The 12210-nt window shown below is 34.7% G+C and overlaps 1 protein-coding gene across 27 annotated transcripts in view; it reads left to right on the top strand.

The window, feature by feature from the left end:
• The window catches only part of DST (dystonin), a 494942-nt gene that overhangs the window by 459497 nt on the left and 23235 nt on the right, over positions 1–12210 (top strand). For all 27 annotated transcript variants that reach the window (XM_055391863.1, XM_055391862.1, XM_055391852.1 and 24 more), the window contains 7 exons: positions 341–496; positions 997–1203; positions 3826–3945; positions 6158–6327; positions 7640–7799; positions 10258–10452; positions 10957–11085. In XM_055391863.1, coding sequence (XP_055247838.1) covers positions 341–496; positions 997–1203; positions 3826–3945; positions 6158–6327; positions 7640–7799; positions 10258–10452; positions 10957–11085 — 1137 coding nt within the window. The remainder of the gene's footprint in view (positions 1–340; positions 497–996; positions 1204–3825; positions 3946–6157; positions 6328–7639; positions 7800–10257; positions 10453–10956; positions 11086–12210) is intronic.

The raw sequence follows: 12210 nt of genomic DNA, 5'->3' as shown, positions 1-12210 counted from the left end.
TATTCTGAGTCCCCACATTAATTGTATGAATGTCAACTTTTCTTTTTACAGATTATATTTAGTAATTGTGTTCTTTGGTTAATTTCCAAAAAACATGCTTTAGTGTATATTAATTTTTTTTTAGTTACAGTGAGATGCTGCTTACTAGGCTTAAAGGGTTTTGGTTTGCCAGTATTTTAGTGAGGACCATTACATTTATAAGATATTTAGTTAATATATTAATAGATATGCATAAATAAAGTGGGGATAGGAAAGGAATCTGCCAGAGAATATTTAAACTGAAACAAACAAAATAACCAAGGCCCTTAAACGTCACATACTAAACAATCTGTCCTTGCAGACTAAACTGGAAGAGGCTCTCAACTTGGCAATGGAGTTCCACAATTCTCTCCAAGACTTCATCAACTGGCTTACTCAGGCTGAACAGACCCTAAATGTAGCTTCTCGGCCAAGTCTCATCTTGGACACAGTCTTATTTCAAATTGACGAACACAAGGTATGTAGTGAGTCAAATAGATAGGATTCTCTTTTCAGACACCAGGCTTTTTTTTTTTTTTTTGAGACTGAGTCTCACTCCTCTGTTGTCCAGGACTGTGGTGGTGTGATCTTGGCTTACTTCAACCTCTGCCCCCTGGTTCAAGCTATTCTTGTGCCTCAGCCTCCCCACAGGTAGCTGGGATTATAGGCACCCACCAGCATGCCTGGCTAATTTTTGTATTTTTAGTAGAGATGGGGTTTCAGCATGTTTGCCAGGCTAGTCTTGAACTCCTGACCTCAAGTGATCCACCCACCTCAGCCTCCAAAAGTGCTGATCACAGGCGTGAGCCACTGCACCTGGCTGACAGCAGGCCTTTTTAAAGTCAAAAGCATGCATTTGGTATTTCAAAAGCTTTCGTTTGTCCTTTAAAATAATTTCAGGTTTATGACACCAGAAGCATTTTTAAGATTGATCTGATTTTCATTTGTTTCTACTTATTTCCTTTTTTTCTGGGAAAGGTTTTTGCCAATGAAGTAAATTCTCATCGTGAGCAGATAATAGAGCTGGACAAAACTGGAACCCACCTAAAATATTTTAGTCAGAAACAAGATGTTGTTCTAATCAAGAATCTACTTATCAGTGTACAAAGTCGATGGGAAAAAGTGGTTCAACGGTTGGTAGAGAGAGGAAGATCTTTGGATGATGCAAGGAAGAGAGCCAAGCAGGTAATAACCCTTTAGAAAAATTCTCTGAACTTGTCAATAAACCACTTCTTGCTGTTGAAATATATGTTATGGATGTACTTTTATCACAGGCTGTATTAGGCATAACAATCATGGCATGGTGCCATGGTGGTTCTTTCCTAAAAGGGCTGTGGCCTCAGTTTGCATGCTGACATCACTTTTTGACCTGGCAGCAATTTCAGCCCCTGGGGACTAATCTTAAGAAGACTGATTATAGCTTGACTTCATAGACAGGCTATTATCATTGAGGCCCAGAAAGAAGCTCAGAATTTTTTTTTATTGGGTTTGTTTTCTTTTTCTTTGTCCTTTTGACCTCTGTTCTCATAATCAGAGTGAGACATCATACTTCATTGTATTGCTACCTTTTGTTTAGTTCCTAAGCCAGACTTTCTTCACAAGCTATCAGTGCTGAGAGCCAGACGTGTAGCCCTCCCGACAGCTTTCTGAAGGGGCATATTCTCTGTCTGAGTTGGTCGGCACTTCCCACCTCTTTGAACACTTGTTGACAGACCTTCATTTCTTCTCTAATATTTTGAGCAGATAATAGAGCTCCATCTCACTTTGAAATTAATTTTTTTGAATCTTTTGGGGCCACTTTAAAATTTTAATCTAGAGGTTTTCACAAATTTCACAGAGAACTCTCCTTTCCTTACTCCCTTTACCTGTTGTTAACATTCCATTCTAGACTAAACACAAAGAGGTAAAGTTATGCATCTCTGTGTGTCTTTGTGCTCCATGGAAGAGAGAGGTGTACCTACCTTGCTTGACAAATATATATATTTTTAAATATTTGATTTTTACTAGAAATTTAGTGTAATATTGTAGGAGGATTTTACAATTACTTTTTGCCTCAGTCAGCTGCAATTTTCTAGCCTCAGTGTTGTACCCCGTTGTTTTGAGGAGTTAGGCTCAATTGGGTGATGCAAAAAGATGTCACATGAGTCAAGTGTTTCAATGTTTAATGCTAACAGTACAAATGTTTAAAGGCTTGAGAAATGACAAATTGCATTGTTATAGCATTACACACCATAGACCCCATTTTGAATGGGAGGTGTGAAATGTTCAGTGTTACAAATGAGTCACTGGGATATACTCAATCTCTAATGTTTCTTTAAGACAGTATTAATTCTCAGCCTGACAGTTTTCTCTCCACATTATGTGGTGCAATAGCATGTGTAGTGCCGGAATTTCTTGAGTTATGAACATCAGTTTATGAATGTTTCTTGGATATCAGTAGCCAGTTGCTCATTTTTTTCCTCCTTTCTCGATTTAATCAATTTTATTTTCTCATTTTGTCTAATTAACTTTATAAATATTTGCTACTGTTTTTAGTGCATTTCCTCTAGTTTTAGTATAGCATTTCCTCTATTTATATGGCTTAAAAATAGTTTTGAAAAGAGAACCAGCCTCAGAACTTGTGCGTTTGTATCATTGACCTTACCATCCAACTGTTATAGCCTGTATTATTTGGAGTCAAAACCTAACACCTTGACTAGCTGTTTCTACTATTTATTACTTCTTATTCTAATATCTCAGTTTTTGGCTCAGATATTGATCATACTTCTCTGACTTTCACAATTCATGTGTCTATTCTAGTTTCCATTTTTCCATGTTTAAATTGATTAAAGTTGTGAGAGGGATATGAAGGTTTGTAATGAGATGATCTCCAGAGAGCCCTTACAGTTTTGTGAGTCTGTGTCCTTACTCTGCTCTTATTGTTAAATATCTTGTTGTTATTTCATTATTCATGGGCTTTGGTATACAATAAATTTTGATTACTAAATTTTTTGTTAGGTATCTGTTCACTTAAGCTTATTGTGACAAATAATTTATAACCAATTTCACAATTGTATCAGAAAATAGTACCTGCTGGTTCTTGATGACAAACAGAAAAGAAACTGTGCTCAAAATCAAATATATATAGTACCAGAATGTTTGCAAGGTTATAGATGCCAAAGAGAATAACATTGTGTTAGAACCCAAATATTGTGGCTGCTCAGTCATATAAAACCAATATGTGAGGCACAGGCATTGATTTGAGGATATTGATAGCAGCAATAAAGATGTTGAACTATCTTTGCATTAAGTAGGAATGCAATGGCCTCTTTTTTGTTTTTGCTACTTTAAAAAATCAATTTACAAGCTTTATACTTACCCCTCCCCATTTTTGTTCCTCTTTCTTAACATAGGGATTAAATTCCCTAGAAGTAAACCCAGATCTGTCAACAGACAGCAGTAAACAACAGCAACAACAAAAATACAAAACATTTTCTGAGAGTTTATGTTAATTATTGAACAAGAAGAAAGTATAAGGAAGAAGTTCTTTCTGTAGCTTCCTAACTTTTTTCTAGGCTCTTTTAGAGCTGATATGTTGAATGAATTAAAACAAAGTGACAGTGGGGCACAGCCACAAATGCTAAGCATTATCAAGACTTTTTTTGTAATTTGCTGATGAAAGCATTACTTTTTTCTTCTTCAGTGGAAATTTTGAAATAATAATTTTCAGCATTTTCATCACTATTAATCTCTGTCTTAAAACTGTGCTAGATCTCAAGTATAATATGCTTGAAAAATTTTCAGACAAAGGTGTGAATTTCTTTCTAGTTCCATGAAGCTTGGAGTAAACTTATGGAGTGGCTAGAAGAGTCAGAAAAGTCTTTGGATTCTGAACTGGAAATTGCAAATGATCCAGACAAAATAAAAACACAACTTGCACAACATAAGGTGGGTCTATAATTAAGAAGAGCATATTGTCTCATTATATAGTTCAAGATCACTTTAAAATCCTTACTTCATCACATGTTTATTCATCACTAAAGAAAAAATGTAGGTCCAGTGTGAACCTGTATTAAATTTAAAAGCTATTGCTCTTCATGTTGCTTATGTTGCAATATCTTTACTCTTCAGTGACCATTTCACTAATGATTCCCAGGTTAATTGTTAAAAAGAAAAACATACAAAATAAAAATGGAAATCCTCTACAATCTAAAACATATAAAGGATTTGTAGTGGTTTTAAACATTGGCATTTCAGTTTTTCATGATAGCTGTCTTTTCCTGTACTTTCTTTGACAGACAAAATAGCACCTTGAAGGTAATTCTGCAGTAAAAAGTAATAGATATTTTGCGGTATGGATTCTTTTAAACAATAGAGTGAGAAAAATTGGATGCCTGTACCTAAATTGTAAATTAATATTTTATTGTGTTTGTGCACGTATAAAATTCCACCCAACCTCAAAGGTACCCAAAGACATGTTTATATAGACTAGAAAAGCATGTAGAAACATTGTTTTTTAAATATTTTCTACCTTTTCTATGCCTATCATATTTTATATCTTCCACATGACATTCAAAGAGCATTCCCTCCCACCCTCCCCAGCTCTTTTGAATTTGGATTTTTATGTAATTCTATTTATAAAGTGACCCCACCAGCCATCAGGATGAGGATGTGGGTAAAAGGAGAGTGATTCTTGCAAAGGGTTTTACAATTTTCGGCATGTACATATAAATTATCGCTTGAAACATAATTTTAAAAGGCTGGAAAAATTGGGGTGATATAAAATTTGTCATCATCAGGAGGAAATCCTGGCCATCATCTTCACATAGGTTGGCTGCTTCCATCAGTGGGTCTAACCTTAGGAGGTCATGATTAGAGGGATGGGAGGAAACATATTGAGCATCTGTTCCCTGGCCAGATGAGGGCTAATGAATGGCTTGCTCTGCTGGCACGCTTTGCCTGTGAGCTGCCACATTCAATATTGGGAGCACAGTGACAGTGAACAGCACCTTCCTTCCTTCCCCTCTGATGGCGAAATGAGAGCTTCCTTCTCAAAACAGAATGCTTTATTTGAACTTGAATGTGGATGTTGTATCGTGTAGTCTTATGAAAGTATATTACATATTAAAGTTAGAGAGTCCTATAAATAAGAATATCTACCTTTTTAAAGTCTCTATTTGGCAACAGTGACCTGTATTCAACCATAACATTTTTTGTATATCTGCTTTGTGAAGAAAATCGCTGTCAATACCATGATTCTTAACTGGCATTCTGTTTAGAATAATATGAAAAAAAATTTATGGATAACTGTAGAAATAATGTGATTGTAATTGTGTTGTCTATTACTTAGAAATTTCCACATGTAGTTGCCTATTACCCATGACAAATTAAATAATTTAGTCATATTAAAACACTTTAAAGTATGTAGCTTTTAAAGGCCGTAAAAACTTCTTAGGTAATTATAACCTTGAGATTATTTTAGAAAAGTGTACATTTGCATAGCATTTTACTTTCTAGGGTAATTTTAATTTGCTACAAGGATTGAGAATCACTGTATTAATGTTTCCATTATATTTTGTGAGTTTGTAAGCTTCCCATTAAATTGACCTTTCTTTGTTCTCATTCCTGCTATTGTATATTCAGTAGCAGTTATCTCATTCTTTCTACTCTTCCTGTTGAATATTTATAAACATCTACTAGGTGTAAGATGATAATGAGAGGCCTACAAAGACAATGTCCCTGCTCTATAAAAGCTTATGATTGAGTTGTGTAGAAAGACTATACAGATGCTCCTCAACTTACGATGGGTTTTTATTCCCATAAACCCTCTTTAAGTTGAAAATACGGTAAATCAAAAATGCATTTAATACACCTAACATTAGCTTACAATAGGACAAGATCATCTAACCCAAAACCTGTTTCTATAATAAAGTGTTGAATATCTTAGGTACTTTATTGAATAGGTGACTGAAGTATGGTTTCTACTGAATCCCTATGGCTTTCGTACCATGGTAAAGTCAAAAAATCCTAAGTCAAGTCATTATAAGTCAGGAAGCATCTATAATTCATCTCCATTTATTAGGGATGCCTCTGTTAATGCCTCTTACCTGTTTATTAGTCCCAAGAAGAAATTCACATTTTTTTCTTGTTAAATATTTAGGAGTTTCAGAAATCACTCGGAGCCAAGCATTCTGTCTACGACACCACCAACAGGACTGGACGTTCTCTGAAGGAGAAAACCTCCCTGGCTGATGACAACCTGAAACTGGATGATATGCTGAGTGAACTCAGAGACAAATGGGATACCATATGTGGAAAATCTGTGGAAAGGTAAAATGTTCTTTAAGACAGTTTGGTTACTCTGTAGACCTCTTTCAAATACACAGTAATGGTGCTTTGTGGGGACATTTCGGAAACCTTAAATATTTGCTTTGCCTGAGGAACTTCTGCTTGTCCTAAGTATCCCACACACATAGCACTTGCATTGAGAAGTCTTTGCTGTTCATTATTTTTAACTACTCATTACAATAAAAAGTGATATCATTGTCCAAGCTTCTGCCATCTCAGACTTGACTACACCCACTGCTTCTGACTCGTCTTCCCATGTCCACTTTTATCACTTCTTTGACTTAATTTCTACATAACTACTGGATAGTCTTTTAAAAATGTAAATGGAATCTTGTCATTCCCCTCCTTCACACTCTTTGGTGACTTACTACTGGGCATGCATTGAAACACAGGCTTCTTAATGTGACGTGCAAGGTACCACTGATCTGGCCCCAGCATTTCTTTCCAACTCCATCTACCCCTTTCTGATCTCCCTCTTTCTCATTACATTTCCATGAAAACCCAAGACATATTTCAAAAATTTTAAGTATTTAATTGAGTACAATAGTAGTAGAGTTCAAATATATTGTACATGTTTCCAGATTTTCCCGTTGATCCTTAATCTTAATGATTTTTGTCAGTATCAAGATTAAATAGATTATATTCAGTTCTGGGGAACTCACAGTAAGTTTTTGTCATGTTAGTTTTGAAAAAATCTTAAATTCCTCAGCCACAACATGTTACATACCTTTTCCAGTGTTGTATGCATGGTTTTATTTACAAGATTTTTGAAAAGACAAAAAAATAAAGTCCTGACAAACGGATCAATGAATGCTAGGGGTTTGAAGGCGGGGGCAGGGCGTGTCTATAAAGAGACAGCACGAGGAAGATTTTTGGGATGGTTGAACTATTCTGGATCTTGATTGTGGTGGTGGTTACGTGAATCTATACATGTGTTAAAATGTATAGAAGTGTATACCAAAAAATGTCAAGTTTACTGCCTGATAATCTAAAACAAAAATTTAAAAATATTTAAACAGTTTAAAAGGCTTATTTTTATGAAGAAACATGAGGGGTCCATGGTTTCCAAAGGTGGGAATTTTCCTGGAACAGATGCCATGTATTTAAGGAATAAGAAAGAAAGTTTAGAAAAGTTTTGTCTTTTTCCTAAGAAGAGCAAAGAAACAACAATGAATAGCAACATACTGCTCTTCCTCTTGAGTACCACTCAACCTTCATCAATTAATTTTAGATGTTCAGATACATGAGTGACGTTTTTTGTTGCAAGGATCAATTTTTCTACCTTTTTCCCTAGACAAAACAAATTGGAGGAAGCCCTGTTATTTTCTGGACAATTCACAGATGCCCTACAGGCTCTCATTGATTGGTTATATAGAGTTGAACCCCAGCTGGCAGAAGACCAGCCTGTTCATGGAGACATTGATTTGGTGATGAATCTGATCGATAATCACAAGGTATTGTTATCTGGGACATTTTATTTTATCTTGTTTGATTATTCTGAGTGTACAGGAAATGTAAACCATTTAAATTAGCCTTTTAAAATCAGAAGACTATAGATCATACTACATAACAGTCTTTATTGTTGAAATATGTGTCCATTTGAGCAGAACCTGGAAGCAAACTTTAAAAGTGATGGGGAAGTATTATTTAGTGTCAGTGAAATACTTTTGCTTTTAATTACCAGATCTAAAACCTTTTTAGAACTTGGAAAGTGATTTCATTCTCTGGTGCTTTAAAACAGATTTCAAGAATGTTTTACTATCTTTAGTTATGCACTTAAACAATTATGTAATAAAATTTAAAATCATTCATTCAGTGACCTGACACTAAGTCATTGCATAAGTATGTAGATTTGTGACATGATCCATGGTGGTCATGACCAACTGCTTTTAAAAATACCGAACCAAAACTGTTTTAACCTTGCCCCTTGAATTATAGCAGTTTATGAGTCAGCAGCTTATGCTATAAGGGATTTGATTATTATTTACTTCGAGAAAACTGGCTTCCTTGAAATCTCCTGATATGCATGTAAAACTGTCATGTCATGTAAATCAAAGGTAATATTCAAGGTGTCCAACTAAGTGTAAGGTCCAAAATAATGACCAAATGATATAAAGCAACTTAGCCTTGGAAACAATATGAAGCATAGTACTAATGTAGAATAGTTGTATTGGAGTTGACTTTATATAAAAATATCTTACATCACTCTACTTAAATTCATCTTGTATTTCTTCTCTGTAGTATCTGAGTTCAGAAAACTTATTCCATTTATAATGTTCTCTTTATATTGGTTATGCTATTTTGATCTTACCATTCTTTTTAAAAGTCTTATTACATATTTATTTTCCCTTTTTTCTTTCTATTCTATCATTATACCCATAAGAGAGTTTGTTACACCTGAAAAGTGAAACAAACTAAATTAAAATAAAATAAAAGAATAAATAAAGAACATTGGTCAGGTCTATAAAAGTTAAAAATTTAAAAATCACATGGCTTTGCTTATATTGAAATAAATGTTTTGTGTATGGTTAATACAAACTTCTCTATTTCCTGGCATTTATTCAATGAGTAATGAATAGCGTAATGTTACTTTTTACATAAATGCCATTTCTGTAAACTCACTGTCTAAATATTTACTACTCTAGGTAATTGCCAGATCTTTTATATATTAAAGGTCATCAAGAATGAATTAATCATTTAGCATTAGTAATACAACTGGAAGGCTCAAGAAGTTCAAGTATGCAAAAATGCTTTGGAAAGTCTTCTGAAAACTGTTGGACTAGTCCTATCATAAATGGGATATTTAGATACTGTACCATTTGCATGTGTGCTTATTTGTGTGTGAATGTGTGTATTGGTGTATATGTGTGTGTTTGTGTCTTTCTGCAGGCACATCTCATTTTAACTGTTAGAGTTGAATCAGTCAAATAATCACTTTTGTGATAGGCTCACTTTTGTGAATGATCTGAGTATCAGAATAGAAACCTATAGATATGGCCAAATGGTAATATTCATTTATGATGATTTTTTTAAAAACACATTAATTTCATTGTGACAGAATGTTGGTTATTAATGTTTGAAAGATCTAGTTGCATACACAGACTCTTGGATCAAAAATAAAGAGCTCTGGGCTCACTTCTTAGATCAGTCTGTGGCCAAAATAAATGGATTTAATTCCTGGCACATCAGTTTGTCAAAATTAGGCAGGAAAAAAAAACAAAAAACAAAAAAGCAAACCCAGAAGCTTTTCCTCTAAGGTGAAAGACAAGGATTTAAGCCTCTAAAATTTGACATTATGAGGTACTAATGAGTACTAATTAGTACTTAGGTACTAATACCTAAGATATTATGAAAGACCAAGGAGTGTTATAGGAATAAAAGACCACCTGCCAACTTCCTGTGGAATTCCCTGCCATTATCTCTAAGACATCCGTGGTACACACATCAAGATTGCTTAGTCCTCTGTTAGCTTCTTAGATACATCTCTTAGAGTAGTGCCAAAGCCAGCATCCACTTGACATTCACACTAGTGATTTGAGAGGAATTGGGACACCATATTAAAGAATCATTAAGAAAAGGAATTTGTTGCATTGTTTTATGAAATTGAAATAATGAAGGCTGGCTGCCATTATTTAAATCCAATATGTCATTTTAAAATAAGGTAATCTTATCTTGTTTTCTCATGAGAATGTGACAGGACTGAACAAATTTATACAGGACTGTTCTTGATGGTGCTCAAATAGGAGCAGTGTGTCATTTATCTTCTGAAGATGCTGCCAGAAATATGGTTATTAAACTGTAGGTCTTAGATATCTTTACATGATGTTATGTGCACATATATATCTCAAACAGTATGTGTTGCTGTTTTGGTTTTGTAATTAAAATTAATTTTTCAAAATATGGTCTTCTTAGGCCTTCCAAAAAGAGTTGGGGAAGAGGACCAGCAGTGTGCAGGCCCTGAAGCGCTCAGCCCGAGAACTCATAGAAGGCAGTCGGGATGACTCCTCCTGGGTCAAGGTCCAGATGCAGGAATTAAGCACACGCTGGGAGACCGTGTGTGCACTTTCTATATCAAAGCAAACACGGTTAGAAGCAGCCCTGCGTCAGGTAAAAACCATGTAAATGAGAGCTGGGTGTAATGGGAAAAGTATTGAAACCTCAACAAGAACTATTCTAGTAAAAAATTGTGAGGCCCTCGTGTCTCAATCAGGACAGTCTGAAGAAGGAAATTCTAATAGCAACATTGCCTTGATCCTTCTCCCGCCCTCCCTCATGAATTTAAATTACTGCTAGAGGGAGGCATTCTAATCTTCACATAGAAGTGCTGCGTGAGTAATGTCTCAGCTTGGAAGTATGATGGACTGCCATTCATCTAAAATCAAGTTGTTAAAGTGGTAAATTTTTCTTCATATAGGCTTTTTTTAATATATTAAGTGTTTTCTTGTAAAATATGTGTATCTCTGTCTTCTTAATGGGAGTAATGAAGCAATTAAATTTAAAACTTTTTTTTTTTCATTGAAGGGATGAATCCACTATACAGTTTTGTAAATTGTGCTAACAGGCATATTTGGAAATTTTGTTTGGGGTGTGTGTGTGTGTGTGAACTCTTAGGCAGAGGAATTCCACTCGGTGGTACATGCCCTCTTGGAGTGGCTGGCTGAGGCGGAGCAAACCCTGCGTTTCCATGGTGTCCTCCCAGATGATGAGGATGCTCTCCGGACTCTCATTGATCAGCATAAAGTGAGTAATATATAAATGCTATGTAAAGATAAATTAGAAAATCACAGCAGGGAAAATTGACTCGTGATTACAAATATCAACTGCATGAATATTTTCCTTCCTGAGAAATACTTAAACACCTGGTACATTTGAGAGTGTACTTCTGTCCACATTGCTTACATATGTATGTCCCCATGCACCCACACACATGTATGTGTACCTGTCTTTTGATGTTTCCTTTTTAGGGAAGGTAGTTACTCTGTTTCCTATCTCAAGGAAGCATATTGATTTATCTAGGCTTTTTGGCTTTTGACCAAAATTAGTCAAGATTGTTGCAGTTATCATGTGGGTTTCAAAAATAAAACCTCTTTAACGAGCAGTTTGGCATTTATAAAATTATACCCGTAGGATTGTAAATTAGTAATTTTGCCCTTTGTAAACAAGACACACAGGTAATTTAATAACTCATCTTTAAATCTATTTTTAAGCCTCTGCTGCTTCTGTTTTTAATCAAGAGCCTTTTAAATCCTTTTTAGAAGAAACCCATAGTATACATTAAAAATTTTAAAAATGAATTTCATAAGCCAATATTCTATTGAATAACTAACCAGGTCTAAATCTGGCTATTGAGTTTTCAAATCAAGATCTTTCCTGCGGCAATGCATGAAACTTGCCAAAACCCTTCAGAGAGTAATCCAAATATCTCTTAACAGATGTTTTTTAACCTTTGACTCAAAAAGTCAAGAATTTGAAATGGTAACGCTCAATGTAGTGTTGATGTCAGCATTTCCTATTAATTTTAAAGGATCTTTTAAACACCAGTAAATAATTTTGTCTTTTGAGGTCAGGCTGGAAATACATCATTAATTCTAGTGTAGCATGGATTACATCATGTGTAGAGACTTGTTATGTTAATTAACACCCTCTATCAAAGATGGGTTGCTGAATCTATAGCGATGAAATATTGCCATGTCATTTAAAAGGTGGTACAAGCTTGCATAGCATTTTCTGGAAGAATGAAATGCTATATATTATATACACCATTTAAATGAAGCTAGAATATAAGAAGAAGACAGTTACATCAAATGTATTATAAATTTTTGAGTCAGTTCAATATTTCGAAAATGTAGTTTATATTATATTACT

The sequence above is a fragment of the Gorilla gorilla genome, chromosome 5 (genome assembly GCF_029281585.2).
Source record: "Gorilla gorilla gorilla isolate KB3781 chromosome 5, NHGRI_mGorGor1-v2.1_pri, whole genome shotgun sequence".
NCBI classification, from domain to species: Eukaryota; Metazoa; Chordata; class Mammalia; order Primates; family Hominidae; genus Gorilla; species Gorilla gorilla.
The sequence above is the reverse complement of the archived record's forward strand: the minus strand, read 5'-3'. Positions and strand labels throughout refer to the sequence as shown.